The 19473-nt window shown below is 43.9% G+C and overlaps 1 protein-coding gene across 1 annotated transcript in view; it reads right to left on the minus strand.

Moving 5' to 3' along the window:
• The window catches only part of grin2d (glutamate receptor, ionotropic, N-methyl D-aspartate 2D), a 133442-nt gene that overhangs the window by 31205 nt on the left and 82764 nt on the right, over nucleotides 1-19473 (minus strand). The window contains exons 8-9 of the mRNA XM_031906599.1: nucleotides 8219-8448; nucleotides 1165-1325 (exon numbers count right to left, since the gene is read on the minus strand). Coding sequence (XP_031762459.1) covers nucleotides 1165-1325; nucleotides 8219-8448 — 391 coding nt within the window. The remainder of the gene's footprint in view (nucleotides 1-1164; nucleotides 1326-8218; nucleotides 8449-19473) is intronic.

Here is a 19473-nt window from a genome sequence, read left to right on the forward strand (position 1 = left end):
ATTTTTTGTTACGCAACCAATTTTTACGCCTGTTTCGCGAAATAATCCACCAGTGACGAAATGCGGAAATTTGCCCTTGAGTTTCTTTTCTCCTAACATGGCAATATTGCAACTTTCTCTATAGAAGCATAGACAGCGAAAGTCTCAAGTCTCAAGACCAGTGCTGAGTACTTATTTTCTGTCATTTTTCTGTTGTGGAATTCACTGGAATTTAAGCAGGGTGACTACTACTATGCCCATATGTTCATCTGACTGTGACATTGTCGTGAGATGAGCTAAGCGGGTGTTGGGGTCCAAACCGAAAAATTTAGTACTAGAGATCTCTACTTACTTACACATTTTTTTTGGGGGGGGGGGGTAAATAATCAAAATAAAAAAATTAGCTTGGTGAGACATGCCAAATAGATAAAAAAATAAATAAATAAAATAAACCTCTCCAGCATTATGTTTCTGTTCTGGAATAAAGTCAGATAATGTAATGTAAAAACACCCATTCTTGTAATGGTACATTTGGAGATATCTCCCCTATAAAAGTCGCAGCAGAGAGGATCAGCCTGTAAGATCAATGTTTTGGTCACGAAAAATAGTTGGGACCACCATATGGGCTCTATATTGACATATGGTATTATGTCTTGCCAATTGTGTGTATCATAAAAAATAAAATAATAAAAAATGGGGCCAATGAAGTTCCATGATACTTTTACTAGCTTGGAGTGTTCCCACAACCCCTTTGTACTTTTAGCAGATTTATCCATGAAAAATATGGACCGGTCTTCTAGACCTCTCCCCTGTGAGCTACATAGAGCCTTTGGGACCTATTCTTTGGTCAAGAGATACTTTTTTCACTAAATGCAACCAAGCGGAAAGAAGCAAGTGTATGAAAATGGCCCCCCATATGACATTTACCTTGACATAGAATGGTCACTTGGCAGTTTTATGATCATAAAATCATAACTTGTAAATCAAACCCCCTGTTTTGAAACTGTATTCTTGAGGTTTTTTTCATAGATTTAATAGATATTATGAACTATTATGAACTTTATTATAAAGTATAAATAAAGTATGTATAATATGTAACCTATAAAGTCATTGCTAGTGAACAATTGATAGCACTGAGCAAATTGTTTGGATCTACTCACAACCTGATCCGCAGCGATCACTTACCCAGTCTTAAGATTTTGCAAGGCGTCCTCCACGTGCCGCTGGTTGTATTTGATCATGTAGGCATGCATATCTGGGTAATTGCTACGAATGTTCTTTTCAGTACTGCCATTGGGAACAGTGCCAAATTTCAGAGGCGGGTACTGTTCATGAGGTCTCTGGAACTGATTTAGAGAGAAAAAAAAAGAACATTTGCAAAATTAAAATCTACAAAACAGGTGCAAGATCTGTGTTTGGCTGAAAATGGATCAGTAAAATTCTGTTTATTGCAAATGAGCCAATGGATTATGTTTTTTTCCTTTGTTAGAATAAGATCTCTGCATTCCCTATGGACAAAATATTATAGGCCGTGTCTGTTTATATACATCTCCTTTCTCCAAATCATAAATGACAAGCATATAATGTGCTGCCTTTACCAGATGTTGCACATAGCATCATGAACTATCTCATCTAATAGTGGCTATTTACCTTGAAATGGGTCTAAAAGAGCTCTGTGCCAGTTGTTTCAAGCCTCTGATTGTTTACAGTAAACCTCTCTCTCTGCAGGTTCTACTGTCTAAGTTATAAACAAAGGGCATTTTATTGGCTTTTAATAAAAGAGAAACTGTGAAAAATCTAAATGTTCTAGACAGTGAGCCATAAGCATCATTGCACAAAGGTCTCATTTCATCAGGAGTAAATGAAGATTAAAACAGACCACGATTCAAGCATTTCAAATTTTATGTGCAGTCAGCTAAATTAAATATGGCCCCCTTCATCCATTATTCTTCCACTTTATAAAGCTACGGTGGCAAAAAAATGAATATTTCCAGACTTATTGCGCTTCCTACCTGCTAAACTGGTTAATTTTAAACTAAAATAGGTTTAGTTTAAATTTAATATTGTTTGGGAAATCAATAGTAATGAGTGAATCTGTCCCATTTGCCTAAAAATTCACAAAACTGATAAGGCACAACATTTTTGACATGGGTGTGCCCCTATTGACGTGCCCATGCCTTTTTTTGACACAACAATGCCTTTTTTATGTGGCCACACCTTTTTTTATGCGCTCGCTAATTTTTCACAGTGAAATTTTGCAGCAGTTTCACAAAAAAATTCACCAGTGGTGAAATGCATAATTTTGCAGCGAATCCATGCCTGGTGAAAAAAATTCGCTTATCACTAGCCAACAAGCATAACATAAAAGTAATACAGTTTAACACAATCATCTAGACAATGGGGCACCGTTTACAGATAAGTTTATATTAATGATACATTCTATATACATTAAAAAATCAGACAGGCAGATTCATATGAGCATTATAAGCTTGTGTGACCCACAACAGATGCCCATCTCAGTATACAAAATAAAAAAGTATCTCCTACCCTCAATGAAGGAAAAGTAGGTAGTTGCGCTGATCACTATTCAGGGCCCCTTATGGACTAGTAAAACATGTAGATATGTTTTGGGGTCACCCCTGTACTTATGCCAGTTTATTGTTTGGGTATTACTCAGTGTCCTGGCTGATTCTTGCTCACTCTTTCTTGCATTGGCAGCCCCCCCCCCACCCTGGTGGCAACACCTACATGTAGCCTAGCTGGTCTTTGTGTCCTACTGAGAGAATGCACCCAGGGTCGGGCTGGGGGGTGTAGGGCCCACCGGCTGCATACCCTGCCTCGCTCCATCCCCCTCCCAAAGTCCTCCCCTGAGCATGCATAAGTGAAACACGTCAGGGGAGGACACCGGTGGCCAGGGGGTGCGGCAACAGCCATCAGGGCCCACCTACCCTGGAAGCACCCTAAACTTCAACTTACAATTAACTACCTTTCCAAAGGACAACCTATCTATAGAAAGATGTGAACTCTATCAGGGTCTGGTGCCTGGGGTAGTAAAACAACTATAGAAATGGTTCCTGGGGTGCCAGATATGGGCTGTGATTTGCTTTATGGGAGCCCCTATGTTGACTGGCAGCCTACAGGAGGCTCTGTTTGACAGTACTTCTGGTTTTCACGCAACCAAAACCTGCCCCCAAGTCAGGAATTCAAAAATAAGCACCTGCTTTGAGGCCCCTGGGAGCAACATCCAAGGGGTTGGTGAGAAACATGTTGCCCCCGAGCCACTGGTTGGGGATCACTGCCCTATATTTTTCAATTATTAAACCAAATGTAAATACGGTAGAAGAAAAATCCTTATTATAAACAGAGTACAATTTCCCTTTAAACACGTACACACAGACCTTGTTCTTCTTAATAATTTAAGGCAACGAAGGCCAAATGTATTTGATAGAAGAACAGATTGGGGGAGAGCATTTAACTGGCTAAAAATAAACTTAATTACCAATGATTTTTCTTATTCTATATCTCATTAAACATCCCAAAATATGTAATGTGTTTTCCTTCTATAGACAAACCATCTGAAGACAAGAAAGAGAAACAATGAGATGCAGGAACATTTTGCCCCATAAATGGCTCAGCTATTGATCACCAAACTACAAAATGTATAAAAATCTTATAAAAATGAATCTTCTGTTTTCTTTTGTAGCGGGACAAATCTCATTTAGAATTGTGTGGTTTATCTCCATGCACATCTCTCTCGTGTAATTAGATATCTGTTCAATAAGAAAATTGGGGGGGGGGGGGAATGACAAGATTCGATTTATTAAGATGAAGTAAAGGCTGCAATTGGGCATTTTTGGGACCTTCTATTCAGTCCAGTGAGCAGAATGAGAAATCACATCTCTCGGGAAAGGGGACACAGATCAAAGGATCCACGGCAGAAAGTAATTTTCCAGTATTTCTCTAGCCCTGGTCTGGATTAAATACAACTTGTGCCTTTTTTTTTTTACATAAAAATGAAATACTTTTTCATGCAATGATACATGGTTGAGTTGTAGCAACATTTTCATGCTATATTTGTGAATAGCATATTGGGTCATTTGCACTTTGTGGGTATTTACATCTATAGGGCTCATAGGAATTACTCAAAGTAAAACATTATTCCCTATATGTAATAATAGGCAATCATTTTGCCCAGTATCAGTAACCCATAGCAACCAATAAGATATTTGCTTTTAAACAAGTGACTAGTAAATTCTATCTGCTGATTGGTTGCTATTGGTTACTGCCCCATGGCAACCGTAGTACCTTTTATTATATAACCCCCTTTGTGTTTAGCTTAAGAAGTAGGGTGACAGCCCAAGATGTTTATAGGGGTCATTTTCCTTACAGAACGCCGTAAACAAATTGCAAAACAAGTCCACAACTGCCAATTTTTTTGCACTTTGCGTGCTACATCTTGCTCTTTTTGCATTGCTGCCTTTGATTCAGAGCATAGGGACCTGCCCCTTTTCCTTGACTGCAGCATTGTATTGGTGAGGGGCAGTGGGCGCATTTGCTTCAGAGCACAGATAGCTGTAGATACCCCCATGAATACACAACTAGGGTCAGACTGGGCTGCAGGGACACTGGGAAAAACCCAGTGGGCCCCAGTGGCCCAGACCCGACCCCTTACGGTGCTCCCCCACCCGCAGGTGTCCCGTCACTTAAGCGTGATCAGGGGAGGACGTCGGGCAGTGGCCCCTGTTAGAGGGGATAGACAGCACAGCGGGGGCCCCTGTGGGGATGCAGCTGGGGGGCCCCTTGGGGGGTACGGGGCCCCTGGGGCAGCAGCCCCGGTGGGCCCTTCACCCCCAGTCTGACCCTGACTGCCACCTACATGCCCCCCTAACTTGCATGTCATTCAGATATGAGTATACAGTACATGTCTGCATATATACCTTAGGTCCTCCACATACCATGATAGATAATTAGATTACCAGCATCCAACCTCCACCCATCACACTGTTAGCAGGAATCCATTATGCAGGTAGGATTATCTGTGCATTGGTAATCTAATTATCTACACAAGACATCGAGTAGCTTCGGCTTCCCTGTTTGCCCCTCTAAGGTCCCTGACCCACAAACAAACTATAGTCAATTTTGTGACCAGGGGCTAATTCATTTTTCTCTATGATTTCAAGTGTGGGAGGACTGAACCTAAAAGAAACCCATGCAAACTCAAACTCATTGCAGATAGGGACCTGGCTGAAATAAAGTCTGGGCCCAGAGCTCTATAAGGCAGCAATAATAACTAATGCAAGCCTATATGAGTTTGATAAGTTATTCAGTATCATAGAATATACAATATATTGCACATGTATACCCAGGGCACTATTTATATACAGGCACCTGAGGACCTGTGCCTAGGGCTTCCTTAACCTAGGGACCTTATTTAGGTATAATGCCTAGGGTGGTCTCGAACCTTAATACAGCCCTGTATATACCTCCATACTCACTCTCTCTCTACATATATATATAATTATATATACAGTATATATAGATATAGTGTATATGTAAATAATCCCATATAACTTGGATAACCTTTTCTGGCAATATAGAGGTTTCTGTCTCGGGGCTCCAGCTAATAACAGTGATTGAAGAACGTGATTATCCTGTGATTATGAAGAAAGAGAAATCTTATCTGTGCAACAAGTGACATTTTCCATTCCATTTGCAGCCACCCTCCTTTTATGTTCTATCTTTAGCCTGGCTTTCATGCCTTCCCAAGGTATATGTAGAAAGTCACATTGCGACGGGGCCTCTGCAATTAAGCATTGTGGTAGAATTTTTCCAGCAATCATGAGTCAGTATTTGTTCTAATAATGACTTGGCATCAGTGCGTGTTTTTAATCCTGACTGACTAACCACTGGTTTTACAAGTTACAACATGTTTTCTACCCATCTCTATGTTGGGTTTTTGCATATATAATAGCAGAATGGCGGCGTGCACCTGTTCGGTGACGTGTAGGTCACATTGCTGTTTATAAGTAACTTGGTCACAATTCATTAGGCTGGCAAGGCAAGCTAATTTAATGATATATTGGATGCTTTCTTCCCACAATATCATCAGCCAACTGCTTATTTGAGAAGTGATGTCACGAGCAGCCAAGCAATCACAAGACATATGAGCCTACAACAGTGCTTGGCCAAGCATCAGAGAAACCTCATACACAGGCTAAAAAAAGCTATCTGAGCGCTGGGAGCAAACTTGGCCCCTTTTCCTGCTAATACTAATCCTGGATAATTCATTGCCTACTATTAGTCATTGAGCATACCTCCAGATCGAACCCTCAGCTGACATTTCACAACTAATAACTTCTACCTACTTCTACCTGCCTACCATCTAGGAAGAACTGCACCAAATATAATATTTACCTTATTCAATTATAGATGACTGATATGATCCTGGCAGGCAGTTCGCCCAATGACTAGACATGATAGCCAATGATAAGGTCATAAACTTCATTTAGAGCCCATATATGTACCAACTTTATGCAGAATTAATCTAAACTGAACATAAAGGCAGATTTAACAATGCTTGGTACTTATTACTTAGCAGTAACGCTGAGTTCTTAAGGTGGCCATACACGGTAAGATCTGCTCGCTTGGTGACCTTGCCATCTTCTCCCTATATCCCCGCCTACGGATGGGCATTATTGGGCTAATTTGGTTGTTTGGCCCCAGGGTCAACAGATCTAATTAGAACAGAGGGTATAGGCACCCGCTGGTTCAGGAACCACATCATTGAGCCAATGGAGTCCCATTCAAATCAAACCTGCTCCATCGAGATCTGGTCGATTTCAGGCCAGATGTCAGTCAGGGAGGCCCATCGTTCTTGCCCATACACGGGCCAAATTGGCCTAAAGGATGGATATCGGCAGCTAGAATCAGCCCTTGTATGGCCACCTTTGCACCTAATAGCACAGAGTGGTGTTCAATTGCTCAGTCAAATGCATTCTAGAGAATGATAAATTTGGCTTCTCAGTTGACATCCTAAGACTGATATAAGAGATTCGGAAGGACAAAAAGAGTATTATGATAAAGAAACAAAAATGCTCCTCTTGTGATGATAACATAACAGATTTTCAAGCAATCTAGGGGAAGATATAGAACTAGAATGTGATTTTGCTCTATTAATATTTGTATAAAGCCTTTTTTCCCCAAACACAGAAAAAAAACATGAATGTGAACAGTGTTTTCTGAAATCATCAGTAGCCGGGATTTATTAAAGAAAAAAAAAAGTTGCCAAAAAAAAAAAATTTAGTTTGTGTCAATGGGAATATTCTCTAAAAACTTTTTTTTTCTAGTTTAATAAAACATCTGTGTTATTTTATCCTTGAAAGTGAATGGAACTATGAATGAAAACATGAGCTGGGCGATTCAGTTTGAACTAATTCTTAAATCAGCTAGCATTAAAAAAATACAAAAAAACAGCAAAAAGTCATATCACAGGTCCTGAGCATTCTGGGTAACAGTTTCCATACCTCTCTCTCTATATATATAATCATATTGGTTTCCCAAGGATCAACTAACTAGGAATATGATTAACATGAAAGACTGATATTTTGTTGATCTTTAATAGGGACTTTTAGCTTTCTTCCTTGAGTGCAAGCTGAACTGTCCAATGACAGCTTCAGGGAAGTGGGTTGATTAAATCTGTTCTTTACCATGCTAACGCATATGCTGACATCATAATACAGCAAAACTATTTATTTATGTAGCTGGGTCCTTTTGGACTGAATCTACAAGTGGTATCTCATTGCTATAGCTCAGTGATCCCCAACCAGTGGCTCAGGGGCAACATGTTGCTCCCCAACCCCTTGGATGTTGCTCTCAGTGCCCCCAAACCAGGCAGTTATTTTTGAATTCCTGACTTGGGGGCAAGTTTTGGTTGAATAAAAACAAGATTTCCTACCAAATAAAGCCCCCTGTAAGCTGATAGTGTGCATAGAGGCTGCCTAATAGCCAATCACAGCCCTTATTTGGCTCCTCCATGAACTTTTATGGTGCTTGTGTTGCTCTCCAAGTCTTTTTACATTTGACTGTGGCTCACAAGTAAGAAAGGTTGGGCATCCTTGCTATAGCTAATCAATATGCCATATGATATAGCATCAGAGAACCTTCTCTCTTCCTAAGATGCCAATTCATGAAGGTTTTCAGTTAAAACAGAAATTAGCAACAAGCCTTTTTAGTCCCTTACTTTTTTATCACTGAGTCCAGACACGGTATCTACATATTCTTCCTGGATCATAAAGGCAGCCAGGTTGGCAGTGTAGCTGGCCAAGAATATGACAGCAAAGAATGCCCAGATGAGAACCATGATTTTGCTTGTGGTGCCTTTAGGATTTTCCACCGGAACTGAATTATTAAATACCAATGCCCAAAGAAGCCAAATTGATTTGCCGATAGTAAACTTGGAACCTCCAGGACCTACAGAAGAAAAAGAAAAACAGAAAAAAGGAAAGAATTAAAGCAACAGGGTTATTTTTAAATAATATTCTAATAACAAAATTGAAAGCAGTGTAAATCTAATATATATATATATATAGAAAAGAACAGAGCAGACCCTAATAGTAATCAAATGCCCCAGGTGCTTGCAAAAACCATGTATATAGCAAGACAATGAGCCGCACACGCAGGGACTTTGTTAGAAAACAAAATTTTTTTTAATGAAAACGATCCAACGTTTCGAGCACCAACTGTGCTCTTCCTCAGGGACAAACCAGTATACTGTACAGTATATACAGTATATATATAATAAATTGCTAACATCATGGGAGGAATAAAAACAGTTAAAGGTACTGCAAAGGATTAGAGATATTTCAGTGAATAAAATGAGCCAACAACTGGTAGTCTATGGGGCACATTCATCAAAGTACGATTGTTTCCGAATAGAAAAAAATAGTATTTTTGTTTTTGTTCTGTGTGTATTTTCTGCGATTTTTTCGTTAATTTGCACAACTTTTTCGTACTTTGTGACAAAATTTAAGCGACAAAATTGTGTTTGTCACAACAAATACGAAAGTTTCGGATTCATTAAAGCTTTGTTATCGTGACTTTCCTTGGGCCAGGTTGGAGCTGCAGAGTGCCATTGAGCCCTATGGGAGACTTTCCTAGGGCCAGGTTGGAGCTGCAGAGTGCCATTGAGCCCTATGGGAGACTTTCCTTGGGCCAGGTTGGAGCTGCAGAGTGCCATTGAGCCCTATGGGAGACTTTCCTTGGGCCGGGTTGGAGCTGCAGAGTGCCATTGAGCCCTATGGGAGACTTTCCTTGGGCCGGGTTGGAGCTGCAGAGTGCCATTGAGCCCTATGGGAGACTTTCCTTGGGCCGGGTTGGAGCTGCAGAGTTCCATTGAGCTCTATGGGAGACTTTCCTTGGGCCGGGTTGGACCTGCAGAGTGCCATTGAGCCCTATGGGAGACTTTCCTTGGGCAGGGTTGGAGCTGCAGAGTGCCATTGAGTCCTATGGGAGACTTTCCTTGGGCTGGGTTGGAGCTGCAGAGTGCAATTGAGCCCTATGGGAGACTTTTCTTGGGCCGGGTTGGAGCTGCAGAGTGCCATTGAGCCCTATGGGAGACTTTCCTTGGGCCAGGTTGGAGCTGCAGAGTTCCATTGAGTCCTATGGGAGACTTTCCTTGGGCTGGGTTGGAGCTGCAGAGTGCCATTGAACCCTATGGGAGACTTTCCTTGGGCCGGGTTGGAGCTGCAGAGTGCCATTGAGCCCTATGGGAGACTTTCCTTGGGCCGGGTTGGAGCTGCAGAGTGCCATTGAGCTCTATGGGAGGCTTTCCTTGGGCCGGGTTGGAGCTGCAGAGTGCCATTGAGCCCTATGGGAGGCTTTCCTTGGGCCGGGTTGGAGCTGCAGAGTGCCATTGAGCCCTATGGGAGGCTTTCCTTGGGCCGGGTTGGAGCTGCAGAGTGCCATTGAGCCCTATGGGAGACTTTCCTTGGGCCGGGTTGGAGCTGCAGCGTGCCATTGAGCCCTATGGGAGACTTTCCTTGGGCTGGGTTGGAGCTGCAGAGTTCCATTGAGCTCTATGGGAGACTTTCCTTGGGCCAGGTTGGAGCTGCAGAGTGCCATTGAGCCCTATGGGAGACTTTCCTTGGGCCGGGTTGGACCTGCAGAGTGCCATTGAGTCCTATGGGAGACTTTCCTTGGGCCAGGTTGGAGCTGCAGAGTGCAATTGAGCCCTATGGGAGACTTTTCTTGGGCCGGGTTGGAGCTGCAGAGTGCCATTGAGCCCTATGGGAGACTTTCCTTGGGCCAGGTTGGAGCTGCAGAGTTCCATTGAGTCCTATGGGAGACTTTCCTTGGGCTGGGTTGGAGCTGCAGAGTGCCATTGAACCCTATGGGAGACTTTCCTTGGGCCGGGTTGGAGCTGCAGAGTGCCATTGAGCCCTATGGGAGGCTTTCCTTGGGCCGGGTTGGAGCTGCAGAGTGCCATTGAGCCCTATGGGAGACTTTCCTTGGGCCGGGTTGGAGCTGCAGCGTGCCATTGAGCCCTATGGGAGACTTTCCTTGGGCCGGGTTGGAGCTGCAGAGTGCCATTGAGCCCTATGGGAGACTTTCCTTGGGCCGGGTTGGAGCTGCAGAGTGCGATTGAGCCCTATGGGAGACTTTCCTTGGGCCGGGTTGGAGCTGCAGAGTGCCATTGAGCCCTATGGGAGACTTTCCTTGGGCCGGGTTGGAGCTGCAGAGTGCCATTGAGCCCTATGGGAGACTTTCCTTGGGCCGGGTTGGAGCTGCAGAGTGCCATTGAGCCCTATGGGAGACTTTCCTTGGGCCGGGTTGGAGCTGCAGAGTGCCATTGAACCCTATGGGAGACTTTCCTTGGGCCGGGTTGGAGCTGCAGAGTGCCATTGAGCCCTATGGGAGACTTTCCTTGGGCCGGGTTGAAGCTGCAGAGTGCCATTGAGCCCTATGGGAGACTTTTCTTGGGCCGGGTTGGAGCTGCAGAGTGCCATTGAGCCCTATGGGAGACTTTCCTTGGGCCAGGTTGGAGCTGCAGAGTTCCATTGAGTCCTATGGGAGACTTTCCTTGGGCTGGGTTGGAGCTGCAGAGTGCCATTGAGCCCTATGGGAGACTTTCCTTGGGCCGGGTTGGAGCTGCAGAGTGCCATTGAGCTCTATGGGAGGCTTTCCTTGGGCCGGGTTGGAGCTGCAGAGTGCCATTGAGCCCTATGGGAGGCTTTCCTTGGGCCAGGTTGGAGCTGCAGAGTGCCATTGAGCCCTATGGGAGGCTTTCCTTGGGCCGGGTTGGAGCTGCAGAGTGCCATTGAGCCCTATGGGAGACTTTCCTTGGGCCGGGTTGGAGCTGCAGCGTGCCATTGAGCCCTATGGGAGACTTTCCTTGGGCCGGGTTGGAGCTGCAGCGTGCCATTGAGCCCTATGGGAGACTTTCCTTGGGCTGGGTTGGAGCTGCAGAGTTCCATTGAGCTCTATGGGAGACTTTCCTTGGGCCAGGTTGGAGCTGCAGAGTGCCATTGAGCCCTATGGGAGACTTTCCTTGGGCCGGGTTGGACCTGCAGAGTGCCATTGAGTCCTATGGGAGACTTTCCTTGGGCCAGGTTGGAGCTGCAGAGTGCAATTGAGCCCTATGGGAGACTTTTCTTGGGCCGGGTTGGAGCTGCAGAGTGCCATTGAGCCCTATGGGAGACTTTCCTTGGGCCGGGTTGGAGCTGCAGAGTTCCATTGAGTCCTATGGGAGACTTTCCTTGGGCTGGGTTGGAGCTGCAGAGTGCCATTGAACCCTATGGGAGACTTTCCTTGGGCCGGGTTGGAGCTGCAGAGTGCCATTGAGCCCTATGGGAGGCTTTCCTTGGGCCGGGTTGGAGCTGCAGAGTGCCATTGAACCCTATGGGAGACTTTCCTTGGGCCGGGTTGGAGCTGCAGAGTGCCATTGAGCCCTATGGGAGACTTTCCTTGGGCCGGGTTGAAGCTGCAGAGTGCCATTGAGCCCTATGGGAGACTTTTCTTGGGCCGGGTTGGAGCTGCAGAGTGCCATTGAGCCCTATGGGAGACTTTCCTTGGGCCAGGTTGGAGCTGCAGAGTTCCATTGAGTCCTATGGGAGACTTTCCTTGGACTGGGTTGGAGCTGCAGAGTGCCATTGAGCCCTATGGGAGACTTTCCTTGGGCCGGGTTGGAGCTGCAGAGTGCCATTGAGCTCTATGGGAGGCTTTCCTTGGGCCGGGTTGGAGCTGCAGAGTGCCATTGAGCCCTATGGGAGGCTTTCCTTGGGCCAGGTTGGAGCTGCAGAGTGCCATTGAGCCCTATGGGAGGCTTTCCTTGGGCCGGGTTGGAGCTGCAGAGTGCCATTGAGCCCTATGGGAGACTTTCCTTGGGCCGGGTTGGAGCTGCAGCGTGCCATTGAGCCCTATGGGAGACTTTCCTTGGGCCGGGTTGGAGCTGCAGCGTGCCATTGAGCCCTATGGGAGACTTTCCTTGGGTTGGGTTGGAGCTGCAGAGTTCCATTGAGCTCTATGGGAGACTTTCCTTGGGCCAGGTTGGAGCTGCAGAGTGCCATTGAGCCCTATGGGAGACTTTCCTTGGGCCGGGTTGGACCTGCAGAGTGCCATTGAGTCCTATGGGAGACTTTCCTTGGGCCAGGTTGGAGCTGCAGAGTGCAATTGAGCCCTATGGGAGACTTTTCTTGGGCCGGGTTGGACCTGCAGAGTTCCATTGAGTCCTATGGGAGACTTTCCTTGGGCTGGGTTGGAGCTGCAGAGTGCCATTGAACCCTATGGGAGACTTTCCTTGGGCCGGGTTGGAGCTGCAGAGTGCCATTGAGCCCTATGGGAGGCTTTCCTTGGGCCGGGTTGGAGCTGCAGAGTGCCATTGAGCCCTATGGGAGACTTTCCTTGGGCCGGGTTGGAGCTGCAGCGTGCCATTGAGCCCTATGGGAGACTTTCCTTGGGCCGGGTTGGAGCTGCAGAGTGCCATTGAGCCCTATGGGAGACTTTCCTTGGGCCGGGTTGGAGCTGCAGAGTGCCATTGAGCCCTATGGGAGACTTTCCTTGGGCCGGGTTGGAGCTGCAGAGTGCCATTGAGCCCTATGGGAGACTTTCCTTGGGCCGGGTTGGAGCTGCAGAGTGCCATTGAGCCCTATGGGAGACTTTCCTTGGGCCGGGTTGGAGCTGCAGAGTGCCATTGAGCCCTATGGGAGACTTTCCTTGGGCCGGGTTGGACCTGCAGAGTGCCATTGAGTCCTATGGGAGACTTTCCTTGGGCCAGGTTGGAGCTGCAGAGTGCAATTGAGCCCTATGGGAGACTTTTCTTGGGCCGGGTTGGAGCTGCAGAGTGCCATTGAGCCCTATGGGAGACTTTCCTTGGGCCGGGTTGGAGCTGCAGAGTTCCATTGAGTCCTATGGGAGACTTTCCTTGGGCTGGGTTGGAGCTGCAGAGTGCCATTGAACCCTATGGGAGACTTTCCTTGGGCCGGGTTGGAGCTGCAGAGTGCCATTGAGCCCTATGGGAGGCTTTCCTTGGGCCGGGTTGGAGCTGCAGAGTGCCATTGAGCCCTATGGGAGACTTTCCTTGGGCCGGGTTGGAGCTGCAGCGTGCCATTGAGCCCTATGGGAGACTTTCCTTGGGCCGGGTTGGAGCTGCAGAGTGCCATTGAGCCCTATGGGAGACTTTCCTTGGGCCGGGTTGGAGCTGCAGAGTGCCATTGAGCCCTATGGGAGACTTTCCTTGGGCCGGGTTGGAGCTGCAGAGTGCCATTGAGCCCTATGGGAGACTTTCCTTGGGCCGGGTTGGAGCTGCAGAGTGCCATTGAGCCCTATGGGAGACTTTCCTTGGGCCGGGTTGGAGCTGCAGAGTGCCATTGAGCCCTATGGGAGACTTTCCTTGGGCCGGGTTGGAGCTGCAGAGTGCCATTGAACCCTATGGGAGACTTTCCTTGGGCCGGGTTGGAGCTGCAGAGTGCCATTGAGCCCTATGGGAGACTTTCCTTGGGCCGGGTTGAAGCTGCAGAGTGCCATTGAGCCCTATGGGAGACTTTCCTTGGGCCGGGTTGGAGCTGCAGAGTGCCATGGAGCCCTATGGGAGACTTTCCTTGGGCCGGGTTGGAGCTGCAGAGTGCCATTGAGCCCTATGGGAGACATTCCTTGGGCCGGGTTGGAGCTGCAGAGTGCCATTGAGCCCTAAATTATCATATCTAATCCGAATTTTACCCATTTCGGGATTCAAACTCGTACTTTGATGAATCAGCCCCTATGCATGGATCATTAAGTTTTAAACCAAACTATTGAAATTTGTGGCAAACAAAACTGAACAGTGACTCCCCCCACTGTGCTCTAACTGAAACTTGAACCAACACCAGTTTAAAGCTGGACTAGTGAGAATGGACCAATACTGTATTTTAATGCCACAGGTCAAATGATATCACCCATTGTATTGACTGATGAGGATCACTACATACTTAGGGGCACATTTATTAAGCAATTTTGAGATAAAGTTGGATGTTTTGTTACTTCTAGATAATTTCAAGATTTTTAATTGGGTTTTTGCCAGAACTCGTTTTTTTTTCGTTATTGTTCCCAGAAAAATTGAGTTTTTTGAAAATAACTCCCATAATTTTGGATTTATTTATGTTCAGATAACTTAAAAAAAAAAAAAAAAAAAATTCGACAGGTTTGATGTGTCGAGTACCATTGAGTCCTATGGAGGCTTAGAATAGTCCCCTCATTGTTTTCAGTTTCACTCAGATTCAAGGGAAACTTAATCCCCACATTGTTTTGTATTTCACACATTTTCAAGAGAAAGTTAATCCCATCATCGTTTTGAGTTTCACCCAGTTTCAAGTGAACTTAAACACATCTTTTCCCAAAGTGCCAATGCTCCTAAAATGGCTGCTGAAGCACTTTCTGTTTGGGAAAAAATAAAGAGGATTCATGGAGACGAATGTCTGTTTAATCTCAATTTTTTCAAGTTTTAACAATATTTTCAACTAGAAATTTTCGTTCGAATGATTCAAGCATTATCGTGACATTTTATAAATACAGCAACAATCGAGTTTAATTCGAATTTATACCATGTCGAGTTTATACGACTTTCAAGACCAGAAAAAAAAAGGAATTTTAGTAAATGTGGTTCTTTTTTTTTGGAATTCTGTTCAGACAAATTTTGAAGGTATAATTTAAATTTACAGGTTATTGTATCCAATTTCCCAATTTCCAGTATATGGTAGGCAAAGGAGTAACCAAGACAAACAAACAATTTATTGCACCGTGACAATATTGTTTATTCACCAAAAAAAGTTCTCTGTACAGACTTAAGCCAAATTAACCTGTCAACATTTTGGTTATGGCGCAGAAATTTTGGCATAAAAAATGTCTGTAAAAATATTGGGCCTGATTCACTAAAGTGCGATAAAATTTATCGCACGCTTTTTTGCGTTAGATTAGACACCATAATTAGCGATTCACCATAGTATTATCGCGTGCCATAAGTCGCCATATCGCATGCGTTATTTTTCGCACGACCACATGCGCTAGTTTTAATGCATGAATTAAATAGCGCACAGAAAAGAATAGGATCGCATGATTCACAAACAGTAAGGCGTGCTAAATATCGCATTAGTCTGTGCGAAAATTAACACCTACTTCAGGCAGGCGATAATTATAGAAAAGTACAGTAAATGAGCTTTTGGCAATAAAATATGGACTTACAGTGTTATTTATTCAAGTCTGTGTTTCCCCTAGAGTGACGCAGCCGCCAGTTTGCAGCGAAATGGTCATTTTTAATACAGTAATTTTCCGCAAGTATTGGCGTGTATGGCTAACATGGCATGCGTTTATTCGCACGACTATTTATATGCGGCTACAAGTGATGAAATGTTTCGCCAGGCATGGATTCGCAGCAAATTTTTGGACGTGCGACGAATTTTTCCACGGCAAATTTTTTCATGCGTTTCGCAAAACAATCTGCAAAACGCATGAAAAATTCGCCACGCAAACATTCACCGCACGTCCAAAAATTGACACAGGCGTCAAAAAATATTAGTTGCGGGCAACAATTTTTTTGCCCGCACAACATTTTTGCCGTTTCGATTTTGCTAATTTTTCACTAAAGATAACCAGAACACATTTGCTCATCACTAGTGGCTACTATTTATAAGCATCTACTATTTATATGCTACCATTTATATATGGCTACTATTTATAAGCATCTACTATTTATATGCTACCATTTATATATGGCTACTATTTATATGCTACCATTTATATATGGCTACTATTTATATGCGGCGACAATTTTTATACACTATTTCTAAGCTCCTTTTTATATGCGGCGACTATTCATGTGCGTTATTTAGCGCATGTACCGTCAAATACCTCATGGAAATAGTTTTCGCGAGTTAAATAACGCATGCGATATCGCGCGTAAAATAGCACAAGTATGTTTATAGTGAATCGTGCGATAAGACGCGATAATTTAGACGCGATAACATTTTTACCGCACGCTATGAATAGCGCACGTTATTTTGCACTTTAGTGAATCGGCCCCATTGTGTGTTATGACTAATTCATAAAAAAGGTGTAACATACAACAGGAAAAAAAACTATTTTTGCACTTTGTTGGTAGAGGTGATAAAATGATGGAAAATTGGTCTGTGGATAAGTTAGTGCAAATATGACATGTTTTTTAACATTGTGAATTTCCTCCGTTTGTTTACTGTGATATTGATCCAAAGTCAATGCAATAAAAAACATGAAATTATAACTGCATGAAGATTTTATATTTCCGTATATACTTTTTCGAATTCAGCCGAACCCCGGAATCCTTTGTAAAGGATTCGGACGAATCTGAATCCTAATTAGCCAATGCTAATTAGGTTTTGGGAGGGTTAAATGTCGCAGCACGAGAAACATTTTCAGCTTCCAAGTTTACGTGATAAAAAGTCACGTGATTTGTAGGATTCGGATTCGGTTCGGCCAGGACTGTGAATTAGACCGAATCCTGACTAGAGATGTAGCGAACTGTTCGCTGACGAACTAATTCGCGCAAACATCGGGTGTTCGCAAGTTCGCAAACTTTTTGCGCATGTTCGCAATTTGGGTTCACGTGGCGTTTTTCCGCTGCGGGTTTTCTCAGCCTAAAAATGCCGCACAAGCCACACATGGCGTTTTTCAGCAAATCCCGTTTCCATGGTGCTAATAGTGCAAAATAGCAAAAAACGCAGCGTATTTCCGCTAGGTCTGCCAGCTGCCTTTGCGTATACATAGGAACAGCTTGCGTTTTTACGCAACGCTGTGTCAACAACGTATTTTTCAGAGAAATTTTTGCCCTTGATCCCCCTCCTGCATGCCACTGTCCAGGTCGTGGCACCCTTTAAACAACTTTAAAATCAGTTTTCTGGCCAGAAATGGCTTTTCTAGGTTTTAAAGTTCGCCTTCCCATTGAAGTCTATGGGGTTCGCAAAGTTCACAAACTTTCGCACTTTTTTTTTGAGGTTCGCTACATCCCTAATCCTGACGAAAATGGCCGAATCTTGGCTGAATCCCAAACCAAATCCTGGATTTGGTGCATCTCTATTTCCAACATTTAATCTTATGCTCAATTACAATAGTCAGACGGAAAAAACATATTAGTGACAAAGCGGAATGAAACTACCCACTGCTAAATTATAATGAGATCTGAAAGTCATTGCATACATAATGGATAACCAGTAACTCAGGGAGCAATTGTCCCTTTCATTATTACAACCCTTCATTTCGGCTGAGGGATTTTTTCAAATTATTATTACTAATCCCATGGAAATATTTATCAACCTCTTAAATAATCTCCTGCAGATTGGCCAGTAGATCTTCCAACATAAACAGTTGGTGCTATGGTTGCTGATAGCTTTTGCCTTCTTGAATTAAGAGCCGGAGGGGGAAAAATAAATAAAAGATTAATTTAACAATTTTAGTCAAGAAATAGTGTTTATCCAGTAACGAGGTGGAAAGGCACGGAGTGTTACGGCTCTTAGAGCACGCACAAGTAAACACATTCGTCCCAAGGGACACTGGGATGATTGTATCCTATTGTATAATTACTACAGACATACCAAATGGTACTGGTGGGAACCATAAAGAAGAAAGTGGAGGTTGCATTGTAAGACAAGAAAGTAAAAAAATGGCAACTAAGGATAGAAAAGCTGGAAGTAGGAAAATGACTATAATTTGCTTACAGTTCTAATAAACTGTTGGGTGAATTTCTGGAACATACAATTATTCTATTATATAATTGAACGATCATGCTGTGGTGTCTTCAGGGGGCAGACCCCATGTAGTCCTACCCCTACCCACCCACTCTCATGTAGTTCTGCCTCTGCATAGGAAAAAATACGACGGCCTGGTGCACAGCAAAGCGCCTATTATCCCGAATTGCATAATGATCCTTTGTGGCATGTAACTATGCAATCCATTAAATGTTCCATTAAAGCTTATTTCATCTGTGCTGCTAATATTCTAAAATGCTTCTTAATGGCTTCTCAACATGACTACATGGATTTTTTTCAGAACTACAAATCGTAATTGGACTTTCAGGATATTATTAAGTTGTAGCTAGCACCAAAATCGAACATTACGTTAATGGGCGTATTTATCAATTTTCGATTTTGTGAATTTGAGAGGTGTTTTTCTACTTTAAATAAAGTTGCATATATTATCGATTGAATAAAAAAAATTGAATACCTTGATTGTGTGAGTTATAAAATTTTGGATTGAAAAAATGGCTTGCTTTTGCCTAGTATGATTCCCATTGACTTCTACATAAACATGAAGCTTTACAGCTAAATTTAGTAGACGTTGTCTAACAGAAAAAATATTAACAATCTGAAAATATTTCCCTTGTGCAAACAAAATTTCTTTTGGCACAAATGTAATATAGCAACCACAGGGCAGGGGCAACTCGTGTGTGACCCAGCAGCCAGCTGATTATATTTGCTACTCCAGATGCTAACCAATTTTACATTGAAAGGCAGAGGCCTCAGCTTCACAGAGCTCATTTTGTTCTTTCCAATTATTACCAAAGAGAATGTTTACATTCAGCAGCTGAAGAAGAGTCTTGTGCTGTTGGTTCTGTTACAAAATGATGATTGTGATGAGCAAACGTTTTGGCAGGCATGGTTTTGCAGCAGATTTCCGAATTTCACCATTGGCAAATTGTTTCAACTTTCATGAAAATTCACCACAGAAAAATTGCCCGCGGTCGCGTCAAAAAAGGGCACGCCGTGTCTGATTGGGCACAATCGCATCAAAAAAAGGCGCGGTCAAGTAAAAAAGTGTGGACGTCAAAAAATAGACATGGGCGACAAAGATGTGGGCGACAAAACAAAAACGCACAACAAATGCGTTTTCACAAATTTTTCACTAATTTTCTTGCCGTTTCGCTAATTTTATGGCGAAGCGAAACGAGACAGATGATGTGAGGTGATAGTCTAGTCTGAAGATCTTGTGCTTCAGTAATGT

Source organism: Xenopus tropicalis, chromosome 7 (assembly GCF_000004195.4).
Source record: "Xenopus tropicalis strain Nigerian chromosome 7, UCB_Xtro_10.0, whole genome shotgun sequence".
Lineage (NCBI taxonomy): Eukaryota > Metazoa > Chordata > Amphibia > Anura > Pipidae > Xenopus > Xenopus tropicalis.